Source organism: Pteropus vampyrus, unplaced genomic scaffold (assembly GCF_000151845.1).
Source record: "Pteropus vampyrus isolate Shadow unplaced genomic scaffold, Pvam_2.0 Scaffold28, whole genome shotgun sequence".
Taxonomy (NCBI): Eukaryota; Metazoa; Chordata; class Mammalia; order Chiroptera; family Pteropodidae; genus Pteropus; species Pteropus vampyrus.
In genome coordinates, this window is record NW_011888809.1 from 1,331,321 (window position 1) to 1,345,144 (window position 13,824).

The 13,824-nt window shown below is 36.3% G+C and overlaps 1 protein-coding gene across 9 annotated transcripts in view; it reads left to right on the top strand.

The window, feature by feature from the left end:
* The window catches only part of DTNB (dystrobrevin beta), a 165,783-nt gene that overhangs the window by 14,411 nt on the left and 137,548 nt on the right, over positions 1-13,824 (top strand). For 8 of the 9 annotated variants that reach the window (XM_023528530.1, XM_023528526.1, XM_011356542.2 and 5 more), the window contains exons 4-5: positions 2,091-2,176; positions 11,277-11,431. In XM_023528530.1, coding sequence (XP_023384298.1) covers positions 2,091-2,176; positions 11,277-11,431 — 241 coding nt within the window. Of the gene's footprint in view, positions 1-2,090; positions 2,177-11,276; positions 11,432-13,824 lie in introns of those variants that run through there. The other variant, XM_023528532.1, reaches the window with a different exon arrangement.

Below are 13,824 nucleotides of genomic sequence, written 5' to 3' on the forward strand. Positions count from 1 at the left end.
ATCATGAGATCTGTGTCTGCAAAAAATGTTTACCTTTAACAGCGTCATCGGCTGTGCAGCAAGGCCTGAGTCCTCTGGTCGCGAGCACGTCTTCCGTCTTGCTCTGCTGAGCATAAGGCACGTTTCCCCTCACGCTGGACTTCAGGACTGTTTTCTGTCGTTGCTCCATCTTTCTGGGCCACATGACTTTGGGACAGAAGCTGCCTCCCTCTGAGTTCTTCATTATGAGCAGCAGAGACCATCTCTGGCTCATGTTTTTAAAAGGATGTGGGTGTTATTGAAGACTCTCCGAGAGGGTTGGGAAAGTGTGGGCTTGAAGACCACGCTGCCGAGAACACAGCTCGGTCACACAGAGTGGTCTCAGGAAGCACCTCTGCCACCAGTCTGGGCCCAGGTATTGCTGCTTGTGCTCCAGACACTACTGATGCTGGGCGGTGGGTGCTGCCTCCGGGCACTGGGTGTAACTGCTCTGGCTGCTGCCATCCTCACCAGGTGTATTTTGGGAATTCCACCTTCTAAAAATTAGTAGTTTTCTGTTTGAAGTCTAGAGTGGCGCATCTGATCAGTGGAGCTTGTGCATGTGCCCATGTCTTGGTTTTGAAGAAAGATGAGAAAGCAAATATCTTTTTGTTTTTGTTTTTCTTTCTTCATTCTTTGGTACTGGGAAGAGTCCTTGTAGTATAAGGTGGGGTCTGTTTAAATGTAGGCTCAACATTTGGATAGTTGGTGACCAAAAGGAATTGTTCACCGTAAAAGTTCTGTATCAGTCTTAGAAATCCATTCCTTTTAACGTAATGGATGCTTTTTATAGCCACTGACGTGGCTCATACAGCACAATGGATGTTTAACATAGGAATATTCCTTATCATTTCCAAGTGCCATATTTTCAGGTACCATGTAAGACAGAGGACAGTATCTGTATTTCTAACCCCACCTAATTTTAGCTAATTTTACGGATTTTTCTTTTATCTGATGAATAAACTTAATGAAATATAGTAATTAAAAATCTGACTGTAGCAAACATTGGCATTTCCTGACTGCATTTTCTCTGAGAGCCTTCTGGCTCATAGACCATTTGCCTTTTTTCGGGTGTGATCTTGCTGTATACAGAGAAGGTCTGGAAAATGGAGATGGTCTCTTAGGACTGTTAGTAGATATAAATAGGATGACACTTGCTTTTCAAAACCGAGGTAATAATAGTTCTCATTATTGTACAGGTATTTTACTAAGTTACTATGAAACTGTGTAAGCCCAAGCCATATAAAATTAGCACAGAAGCCTCTTGTGCTTTTAATTTACATATGATGACTTTAAAAACTGCTCATGAAGTTTTCATCTGCTGTGAAACCAGGGCATAGTTGAATGAATGGAGCAGTGGACTGAGGGTTGGGGCTTTGCCGATACTGTCTTGGCTGTGCAGGCAGTGTGCAGCGTTACACTGGATAATTGGATAATTCATTTATGTTCTTCTACATTTCATCCTTCCAATTCCTAAATAAGAATTAATATTACTACCCCTTCCCCTTCACTTTTCTCACAATTGTGGTATAGGAAGATTTGAGACAGATGTGATTGAGTTTCTTAGAATAAATGTGGTAACTTCAAGGCTGTCATAGTAAAAACAAAGATTAATGTACTATAAAATCTTTAAGCAGTGTGCACTTTGTTGGTTTAGTACACAACAATAAACTTGTTAAAATATCACTATGGAAGGACACATTTCTGAATTATTATTCAAAACAGGTGGTGCCTCAGTTTTAAATTCTTAAAATACCTCAGCTATGGATTTAATGGGCTGAGTTGATAGAAATGGAAATTTACTTCTGGTTCATCCGTTTGGCCTCTGCCTACACAGCCAGTAGAAATTGCTTTATAGAATGTTTATAAAACTCATTTCCAAATAATTCAAGTTAGTTTTAGCACCATTCGCCTAGCAAAAGAAAAAAAAATCCAGGTTACTAAAAATCCAAGGTAATGTTGTGGCAGTAAGGGTGAGGATCAATTTATTGGTTGCTCGATTTTTTAGTGATACATTTGATTGCTTTTGTGGTTCCAGATAGCAATTATTTCTAATGTAATTTATTTTGCAGTGAGGGCCGAGGCAAGTTGACGGTATTTTCAGTTAAAGCTATGTTAGCAACCATGTGTGGTGGAAAAATGCTGGACAAATTGAGATGTAAGTATTTTCATATTATTTGAAAATTTTATTTTCAAATTAACACGTCTTCAAATGAATGTTTTCAGAATTTCGGATGATGCTATATTGAACTTTTTTGTTCTTTGGCTTCTACCATATCACTCACCTGGTTCAGAGGATGTAAGTTGGGGAGATTCAGAACAGTAATGTTGATAATTTTAAAATTCTTTAAAAAATTTTTTATTAAGAATTATGCTTGAAGATGTTTATGTTGACTGTTTTTAGTTAGAAAATAAGTTTGATTACTTTTAAGAGGTTTGATCATGATTAGCCCTTTTATTAATAACTCCATTCCTCATCAGGTGGTATTTGCTGTGATTAAACTGTTTCTTAACACTTTAGAGCCAAGCTCAGTTGTTTAGAAATTGACAGCCTGTTGTTTTTCAGTTATCTTTCCTAATTTTTTTCTTACTATTGGCCATTTTGGCCCTTTACTGTTCCGTAGATACTGTAGAAGGGTGGTTAGATGAAGTCAAAGGAGGTAAAATTCACAATTACGTAATTTTTCTGCTTATGGTTTTCATTTATTCACTTATTAGATAGTTTCTAACTGCCTAAGATATGCCAAGCATTGTTCTTTATGTATATTTTCTCACTGAATTCTTAAAATTTCTTTGCACGACAGCTGGTATTTTTCTCCATTTTATAGATGAGTTAACCGAGGGGCGAAATTGGGATTTCAACTCAGGCTTTCTAGCTTTAGAGTCCTGTTCTAAGCTACTTTGTTGTACTTTGCTATGCCGGTCCTGCAGTGAGAGACACACATGTGATACAGTATAATGATCAAAGTGCCGTAATACAAGTACCCCATAGAGTAAGAAACTCTGTCAGGTGTCAGGGAGGTAAGAAGCTGTGGGTTTTAATGAAGTGTTGAGATACCCTGTTAATTGATTCGTTGAAGAAACTGGGTCATCTGTCTTGTAGCATTTCTCATAGACTGCATTTTTGATGATTGTGTGTCCCCATGATTTCCTTTGTGTCCTACATTTTTTTGTTTTAATTGAAAGATATAGAGGTTTGATCAGATTCAAGTGTGAGCTTTTGGGCAAGATTACTTCATCAGTGAATTTGTTTTCTGTGCTTTTTCTTACATGTTACCGTGACATTGAAAGTTGGAAAGCTAGATAGCTCACTAGATACAGATTTCGATAATCTAAAGAAAGATCTTAGATAATATGTTTGGTCAAACTGTTATCCGGTTTGTCTTCACTTCAAAATCACCTGCAATGTAAAACAAATTTTTGGTAGTAAAAATTATAGTTTTATTTAAGTACTCAGTTCTGAGTTTTTTTCACAGGGTAATATTACTCTTTCGGGATAAAATTTCTTAATATTTTCTTAATTCTAGCATGATGTTTTTCTGAAGAAGATAATGGACTATGGATGAAATTATATTTCATTCAAACAAAGAAAAAGAAAATTGGATTGTGTTTTATAATGATGATGCTAAAGAATATAGATCACTATCTTTGTAATGCAGAAACTGGTGGAGAAAAAGGAAATTGATTATATAAATGCACATTCTAGATAACTCTGGAGTCTTTAAGCTTCTATGATTAAATCTGTTCCTCCTATAGAGAGCTGGTACCTAGCACATAATAAGTGCAAAAATTTTGCCAAATGTAAATTGTTGATTGAGTACTAAAATTACTGCAATTCTCTGTTGTAACTGTGGACAAGTACAACTTCTAGTACTATGTGAAATGTGAAAAGAGTCAGGTGATAGCAGTTTTTTTTTTTTATGTGGTTTTTGAACTTCTTGGAGGAACACAAGTGACCAATATTCAAGTAGCACAAAAGTATGTATGCCCAGGCAAACATGACATGCCAGTGTGCTCAGAATGCAAGATCATTGCACACGTATATGGATTGATGACATACAAGCCATGCTAGGTCACTCATTACCATGTTTATATCATTCAGATAGATTTAAATAAATATGGTTTCTTTATCTTCTTCATGTTCAAAGTTATAGTTTCTTTACCATCTCTAGCTCTGTTTCGTTGTTTTTATTGTACCATAATTATTTTGGCTGGAGAATGAGATGTTTAACCTAATAAAATGTTCAGGTATTGAAGCCTGTCTCCACTTTTCAATTATCCATGGTAGAGACCACTTTAAATGTGGTCTCCCCCTGCTGTTTTAAACAGAGCTCACTGATCATAATTTAAACAGTTTTTCATCTCTTAGGGATGTCACACTTTGATGCATTAGGGCTAATTGTGAGATTCTGGGTTGTTTGTCACTTCTTATAGTTTCGGGTTATTGTTTTTTCCGTTCTTGAGTTTTGCTCTTGGTGGTGGTGGTGGTGGTGATGGTGGTGGTGATGGTGATGGGGTGTGTGTGTGTGTGTGTCCTTTATCACTGGTAGATGTGATGGCATTATCCGAGTGCCAGTCTCTACAGATCTCTCTTTGCTTCAGATTTACTTTTGATATGCCACTGACAGAGGAAACATACCCAGACTTCTTAGTATTCTGTTTAAAGTAAGGATGTAAGTGGTTACCCATCTGTCATGAGAGAAGCACTTGAGCTTTCTTTCGTAGTATGACTGGCAGGTTTGGCTGTTGTGAGAATCCATTTTTTTCCTGGCTTTTGAGTTCTCAGCTAGGTCCTACTTAGTTGAAATGGCTGAATAATAGCATAGACAAAACGAGATATAACACTGTGTTGTAACATCAAATGGTATTTGACCATTTATTCACTTTCTTCTCCCTACTAATTCTATTGCTTTCCAGTTTATGAAATATACCTTAGTGTGTTTCTGTTTTTCTTCTTTTTATTTTGATCTTTCTGCTTTTTGTCTTTCCTTTTAGATTATTTTCCTATAATTTTCTCCCCTTTCCTTTTTTTATTCTATTTTTTTTTTTGTTTATCTTCTTTAGCATTTGAAATGACTTAACCAGTATTTGTACTTTTAGTTCGAAACATTTCTTAATTAGATTTTTCAGATCTCTCGTAAGAGAGTTTCTGTCCCCAGGTATCATTCATTTATAGAAATGGTTCCCTGTTGTGACCATTAGGGACTGTATCCTAGATTCAAAGGTAACATAGGTTAAGATTCTAAATACAGTACCAAAGATTTATAATCAGAGTACAGATTTATAATCAGAGTACAGATTTTAATTATAAGCACGACCAAAACTCAATAATGTCAGAAACCCCCCAAATAATTCAGAGAACAAATTTACAGACTGTAAAGCCCATTTTATTAGATCATACTTAATTGTTAATTAATTTAACAGTGATTTCTTTACTTTGTCTAATTCTGTTACTTGTTTTCTAAGAAACTTAGTCTCCTCTTATTCAAACCCCATCTGTCTTACACTAAAAGGTAGGAGGAGCAGGTGCTACTGTTTTGAAGGGCAGTCTAGCGGTATATATCAGGAAAGTTGTAAGAATGTTCATATGCATTGACTCAGTCTGCTTCTTGAGTTTATCCTAAGAAATTAAGCAGATGTGTACCCCAAGTTTTATGTATATTTGTTGTAACACCTGTTGTATATGAAAACTTGAAACAGCTTTAGTGTCCAAAAGTGAGAGCCCAGTTAAGTTTTGGGATACCTATATGATTCAATATAAAGCCTTTAAAAATATATTTCAGATCAGAAAGAAAAATGTAATATAGTTTTAAACAAAAATTTATTATGCACATAGAAAAAGAAAGAAATATACCAAAATGAGAGCAGGTATTTTCTCTGAGGTGTAGCATAATCATGGTTTTATAATAATGATAATTTATATTATTTATGTTTTCACGTTTTTGATGGACAACACTTTGAGTAGCCAGAGAAAATATGACTTGAGGTTCTCTCTGTTTTTACCCAGAACTGGTAGTTCTGACATTTCAATTGTTTGCTTTCTTGATGTTTCATTGACAGACTGTAGTGGACCAAACTTTGAAATTATAAACAAACAGTTTTACCTGTTCAAAATTTAGCCTCCTCTGCTCTTTTCTTTTAATGACCTGTCACTTTGTATTGATCCTGGCTGCTTTCTGATAACCGTTCTTTCTCTTGGTTAGACGGAAGTGACTGTTTAATTTGAATGAGTGATGCCCACGTTTACATTTCTCATATAACCAAAATGTTTTAGAACTGGAAGCAAATAAGAGATTAAGTTCTGAATCTGCATTTTACTAATAATAAAAATAAAAACACGCAAAAACCCTGGGAGACTTGGAGACTCATCTAAGGTAATTCTGGCGGAGTCAGCACGGGAAGCCCAGGCAGGCTGACGCCGATCCTCCAGCTTCACTCTGACCTAATGAGTGAGGTCGAAATATTTATGAGTTTAGGAAGAAAATACGCACTCGGATTTAGTTACATATAGATATTTATAAACATGCCTATGCGTAAGCATGTTTTTGTAGGTTAGGTTGCTTAGTTGGTAGAAAGATGACAGGAGATGAGAGTCATTTGCCAGGGAAAGTTAACATATAAAAGAAAAGGGTTTTCTATTTATAGACTCGAGTCTTTATTTTAAATAGCCCTGTCATCTTGCAAAAGTGTACGGTTGGTTGTGTGGGGAGGACAGAAGAGGAGTGGATAGTTGCATAGATGTAATGAGTAAAATCAGAGTCATTATCACCAGAAAAAAAAAACTGAAACGTATGTGATAATGGTAGAATAGTAGCATTGTTTTGCCATTTCACAGAGGACTGTATTTTAAAGTTTGTACACATGTGTATTTAAGGGCTCGATTGTGGGTTTTTCACAAGGGAGAAAGCCTATATTTTCATCTAGAAACAACTAATGGGAAATTAGCATACTTCTTTCAGAGGTGTATAAATAGAATTACTGGGAAAATTCACCAGTAATCTGGGAAGTAATTTAGTCCCTAATGCCAGAAGGGTTAGGGCTTTAATTAGAGGATGAGTTTAATTCTTTGGATGTCTTCATTAAATTTTATTGTCTCATTTCTTTGGTAAGATATTTTTATCTATATGTAGTAAATCACACTAACTTAGATTCATTATTATGCTTCATTTAAGATAAAAAATTAGTAGTCACTTTTCAGTATTTTTCTTACAGATAGAAGCCTCATCTTAAAAAAAATACTTTCTTAACCCAGTACCACAAGAAGTAATGACTTCTAAATAAAGTAATTTCTTAACTATGCTTCTAGTTTTGGGGTCTACCTCCAGTTTTGGTGTCTGGCAGTATTTCTATTATTAAAATCAACCAACGTGTTTCTACTTCTTCTCTTACTATTGTAGTGTGGGCCTATTTAGTTATAGTTTTTTTCCTTGAATTAAAAAATGATTTTTTTACTACTTTGAATCTATCATATGACATAGTAACTCAGTGTAACTGAAAATAATACTTTTCTGAGGAGGGAAGTTTGTCATTTCACGATCTAGTCACTTCCTTCTATTCTGAATGAGTTAGATATAGATTTGTTGGTGTGAGTGTATACACTTGTTTCTGTGATTGTGGAGTTGTACATATGTGCATTTATAGAGTTGGTAGCTAAAGTCTCTGATTTTCAATATTTCTACCATTAATGGCTACAAGTTAATAACTTGCTAGTTTATCTGTTTTGAATACATTGAGTGGCAACAGAAAACTTGACCTAACAGTGGCTTAAAACCATTGGGATTTATTTTTCTCATGTAAAAATAAGTCCCCAGGCTGGTAAGTTCAAAGGTGATACCATAACTTAGGATGTCATCAAAAACTCGGGTTCTGCCAGTCTTCCTGCTCTGCCATGTGGCTTTCCTCTTTAGGATCATAAGTGACTGTTCTACGCTAGACCTCATGTCCTCATTCCAAGCAGAATGAAGAAAGAGATGCCTCTATCAGGAAAACAAAAGCTTTTTCTGAAATCCACTCCAGAGTTACACTGTGCAAAAGAGGCTGTGAAGTCATTTTGTAAGTGGAGCACAGGGCCATTCCACACACAGTCAGGGTTCAGCTAGTGAGTGATAGGTGGAAAATAGATACTGAGTAGTAGGCACCTTTCAGTATCTGCCACATCCCATATTGACCCTTCATTTTCGTTCAGATTTAAGGGATGATTAATTTCCTCCTGTAAGAATAGCAGCCAGCTATTTAAAAATTAAGCCACGGTGCTCTTCACTCTTCAGAGGGCATCAGTTATTTACATAATCGGTAACGTCTTCAAAGCTGTGTATCTGCAGTCTTGAAATGTGGCCCTATTCTCTGTTTCTAACTGCCTGCAGGATGGTTCCACTTGGAAGTTTGCTGAATAGTTCAAATACAGTTATGTTCAAAGCTAGCTATCATTATCTTTATTTATTTCACTGAGGGTTGTGAGCATTTACCTAAGGTAGAAACTTAGAAAAATCTTAACTTTTTAAATTCCTTTATTTCCTAGTCTATCTTGCCATCAACTGCAGTCTTCTGCATTGAAATGTCTGGGAGTTCACCCCACCCCCAAATACTGTCACTGCTGTAATCCAGACTCTCCCTTCCTCATTTGGGCATTATTTACAAGGTTTTGTAGCCGATATCGCCAATTCTGTTCTTTCTCTTTTGTTCATTCTGCCAGTCATTAACAGTCTAATTTTCTTGAGACCTAGTTTCCTAAATATTTCTTCCCTAAAGAGTTTGTAAACCAAATCCACATTGCTTTCCTCTTTTAAAGTTTTCATTCATACCTTACTTTTCTTGTTTAACCTTATTTACCTTTATTTTTCAATATAAAGAATGTTCTCTTTGACACACTGCTTACCATCACTAATAGATACACTGTATAAATTTCTGTCATAGGGACTTTTATCCTTTTCTAATTGTGTCCCCAAACCCCTACTCTTAACCTGTTTTGACCTCATCTTTCCAAATCCTAGATTTCAAGGCTTAGCTTCTAAATTCCTTTCTTGACGATCTTGTCTATGTTCTAAACTCTTTTGAAGAAGTATGGTACAGTGGAATTTCTTTGGTGTCAGAAAAGCATGGGTTTAAATCTTGATTTAGCCACTTACTTTTTGACCTTAAGCAAGTTAACCTTTCTAAGCTAGTTTCCTTATCTGTAAATTATAAATAATTATGTGCATACACGTGTGTGCACACACACAGCTTTTTATGAAAATAAAATGAGGTAATATTTAGTAAAGTATAGTAGTAGTTAGTATTAGAGATTGTTGTAGGAAAACAAAAGCTTAGGATAATATTATCTTAAACAAAGTTGAAGTTTATTTTTCTCTTACGTAGAAGTCTAGGAGGAGGTAGTTCAGGGCTGATGTGCTAGCTTCATGTTCATCTGGGACTCAGCCTTCCTCTGTCTTTCTTTTGTGCCATTCTAGTGCATAATTTCTACATCAGAATTTAGAATACCACGTAGTACAAGGTGACTGCTGGAGCTCCAGCCATCATAGCTGCATTCTAGCTTAGTCAGCTGTCTTTAACCAGCCTTTCTGGAAGTCCCTCACAACTCTTCTGCTTATAGTTTCATTGGCCAGGACTTAGTCACATGACCAAAACTTATTAAAAGGAGGCTGTGAAGTTTAATCTTTTAGTTGGGTATGTTGCTGTACGAAGCGAAATTAGTGTTTTATTACTAAAGAAGGAGATAAGAATATTGGGTGGCTACAGGCAGACTCAGCCAGTTACTTATTGTGGTGCCTGGCAAATGGTGAGGCCTCTATCTTTTCTGTTGAAAGTAAGCTTAGCACCTAATTCTTCTTTGCTTCATGTGTATCTTATTTTTCCAGTTACATTGAAAGTTTCTTGGGGGATAAGGACCATGTATCATACTTATGTTTCAAAACACTTGGTAGAGTGCTTGGCACTTGGACCACGTAGTAAGAATTTGGGATGCACAGTATTTGTTAAGTAATTGATTTTACTTTCCACGAGGACCATACTTCTTTTAGCCTCTTGTTGGATATTTCCCTCCTGCATGAGTATTTAATACTTTTCCTTAAAGTACAAACTAGCAGCTCATGTGAGAGGATATACTGAAGATTTTCATTCTCTTGATAATCTCCTGCCTTCTAACGCCTTAAAAGTTACCCTATGGAGTTGATAACCTAACATTTTATCCTCCTTTGATTAATGTATTTTGAACGTTTTTTTTTTTTTTTCCTATACCTAGTGCTTTGGGGTAAATTCTCCCAGATTGAATCTAAAGAGTAGTGCACATATGTATATTACATAAGCCTATTACATATGTATCTCTAATATACTTGGTCTTTGTGAATATATAGAATATGACTTTTCAAAATGCTATGTTTGGAAAGGCTTTAGGAAATTATTTTTTGTGTGTGTAAGTGCATATTTAATTCACCAATTTATTTGTAAGAAAGCTCATTAGTTTGAAAGGAAGTTTAGGTCACATTTCTTTGTCAAGTTGTTTTTGAGCTCTTAGATATTTTTCTTTTCTTCTCCGACTGTGGATGAGAAGAGAGGAATAAGTAACCGGAGAAAAGAAACTCCATGAAGATAAAGAAATAGCAGTATTATTTCTTTCCCATCTGCTTGGGTCAGAGTTTATGGAAAAATAGGATTTTATAGTATCAAAGTATCTTGTGATGGAAGAGTTATATGAGTTCTTTTTATTCTGCTCTGGAACACACAAGATGGAATATTTTAAACATGCCATATTCTTCCTCGTAATTTATTTCTTTATGGGAATATATTACATCATTAGTACATAGATATACAAATATAATGCAATTTCTTTCATACCCCATCACCAGTATGCTAATATATTCATACACTCAAACATGCATATGCCTTATATAAACACATATATAAATGTTACAAGATAAAGATACGCTGTTACAAATTTTTCTTAGAACAAACAGATGTAAGTAAATAAATTACAAAGTTATATACCATTCAGTGAGTATACTCTAAAAGAGTAGGTGGATAGACATATGTGAGTGGTTATTTGTTTCGATGTTTAGGTAGAATCCTAAGTGGGTGGGAGAGAGGGGCCTCATTAACTCATAATCACACAGTGTTAATAAGAATGAGAATACATGTTAACTAAAAATCATAACTTTACGATGCTTTTAATGGTACTTTTTGACCGATATACAAATGACATAGAGCCTTTTGCAGAAAGTTGACATTTCTTTATAGTTTGACTTTATTTGGTTTTGTTCTCATAGATGTTTTCTCCCAGATGTCAGATTCCAATGGCTTAATGATATTTAGCAAGTTTGACCAGTTTCTGAAGGAAGTTCTGAAGCTCCCAACAGCTGTCTTTGAAGGGCCTTCTTTTGGTTACACAGAGCACTCAGTCCGCACCTGTTTTCCACAGCAGGTAAGGACGGTGTTACAGTACCCAGGGCTAGAGGAGCGCTCGTCCCTCCCCAGCCTTTTGTCACATTTCACCAGATTACTTCAGTCTAGGGATACAGACTCTGAGTAGGGGAGTGAACAGAGCTTTAAGTCTGGGGGAGGGGCGGGGGGTGGTGGGTATATAAGGGGTTGAAAAAGAGGGGGGATAAGAATTTACCTGAGAACTCTTTTGTGGGGGGAGAAGGGACATCTCTTCTGATAACATTCGAAATATTTTAAATTACTAAAATTTAAAGAAAACTGTTCAAGATGTTTATATTATTGCTAATGGGCATATATTACTCTCCCTGAGTTCTTTAAACCATGAAATACAGGAATTTTGATATAAAACTCTATGCAATGCTGGATCATTGTTTCCTGAGCACTGAAGACAAGCGATGCTGTACGGCTCCTCATTGCCAGCTCAGATCTCTCAAGGATACACCGCCGTTTTCATATAAAAGAAAAATAGATTTGGTTTTCTTTTTATTTGTGGGTGTCCTTTGGTGGTCCTTCCTGAGAGATTGCTATGAGTGTGTTCCTAAGATCTTAACTATGCCTCGAAAGACTTGGAGCAGAGTGGAGACTGGCCATAGCATCCATTGTTTCAGGTAGAGATGAGATAAAAGGAACTTCATATACACTTGGAAAGTTCTAGAAAGCAAGGAATTAAGAAAAAAATCTACAATAACACTGATGGGTGAAGGATTAATGGAAAGAGGCTATCGACATAGTCTGAATATATTCTCCCCATAAAATATTTATTAATTACAAAGGAAACATAGTAATCTTCCAGCGAAGAAACTTGTTAGATGCCACTTTAACCAACTGATCAAATTCATATCACCAGTGAAAGGATAGGCTAATATCCCTGTCTCCTGGTAGGATGCACTGAGAATTACTCAGTATCACCCTATGGTGGTGCTCCCCAACCTTTTTGGCACCAGGGACAAGTGCTCCTATGAGAATCTAATGCCTGATGATCTGAGGTGGAGCTGAGGTGGTGATGCTAGCGCTGAGGGGTGGCTACAAATACAGACGAAGCTTCCCTCACTCACCTGTCGCTCACCTGCTGTGTGGCCCAGATCTTAGCAGGCCATGGACTGGTACTGGTCAGCAGCCTAGGGGTTGAGGACCCCCGCTCTACGGGACTCCTGCCAGGAAAGTACAACCCGAGTCTCATCTTCGCAAGTGCAGGAATTTCTACAATGTAACTGGCCTGCATGCTTTAAAAATGTCAATATCATCAAAGACAAAACATGACTGAGGAGCTGTTCTAGATTATAGGGGCCCAAAGAGACATGAAAATGGGATGCAGCCAATGATCCAGGGTTTTCTTTTGTTGTAAAGGACATTATTGGGACAATTGGAAAAATCTGAATAAAGTTTGTAGACTAAATAATCATATTCTGTTAGTGAATGTTAATTACCTGATATTGATATTTGTATTTAATTATGTTAGAGAATATCCTGGTTTTTAAGAAATACAGTCTGAGGTATTTAAGGGTAAAGGGCCATCTCTTCTGCAGTGTTAACATTTGAGGAATCTGGCTGGGTTAACAGTAAATGGGAATTTTTTTCGTCATCTTAGAACCTTTTGTAAAGTCTCAAGTTATTTAAAAAGCAAAAAGTTAAAATATAAAAGGACTAAATCTAAAGATTTGAGAACTGAAAGGACGCTATGCACTAGATCCTCCTGACCTGTGATACTTCGATTCACAAAAGAACCAAGAACAAAAACACATACACGCTCCTTTTTACATTAATAGTTAAGAATTCATATTTATCTGAATTGAGACTCTCAAACAGTTATTTTGTAATTTGTTTAGAGATTCTCAGCTTTAGCACTAAAGGTGGCACCTATATACTGGAGAGTTATTTTTAGTAACTTCTGAGATGTTTTTCCCAAATTTGTACAGACTTTGGCTGATTCTTTTTGTGGAAATTAGCCTCTTTACATTGCTTATTATTTCTCTTGGCATAAACGGCAGTATCAGCTTTGAGCGTGTTAAAAACATCTCTGTGCTTCAATTTATTCTAAAAAAGCAGAGTTTGCTTCCCCTCCCCCTATCCTCGCCCAGCACCTACTACCCCCCCCTCCGCCGAATATACATTTTCAAATGATGTGAAGATGTCCAAACATTTCCTGGTGCAAGAATATCCTGCAGGTATTAAAATGCCCTCCAGCTATAACAGAGGATGAGTACAATGAAGGCACCACAGTGTTTTTCATTTAGAACTCATCTCACTGCAATTTCTTTATTGGTACCATCACATCCAACTGTCGCCCCCACAGTACTATGTCCTAATATTATATGTGATGTACACGTGGCTTTTCACATAGATGCTTCCTGGAGGGCAGGCTCAAAACTGATC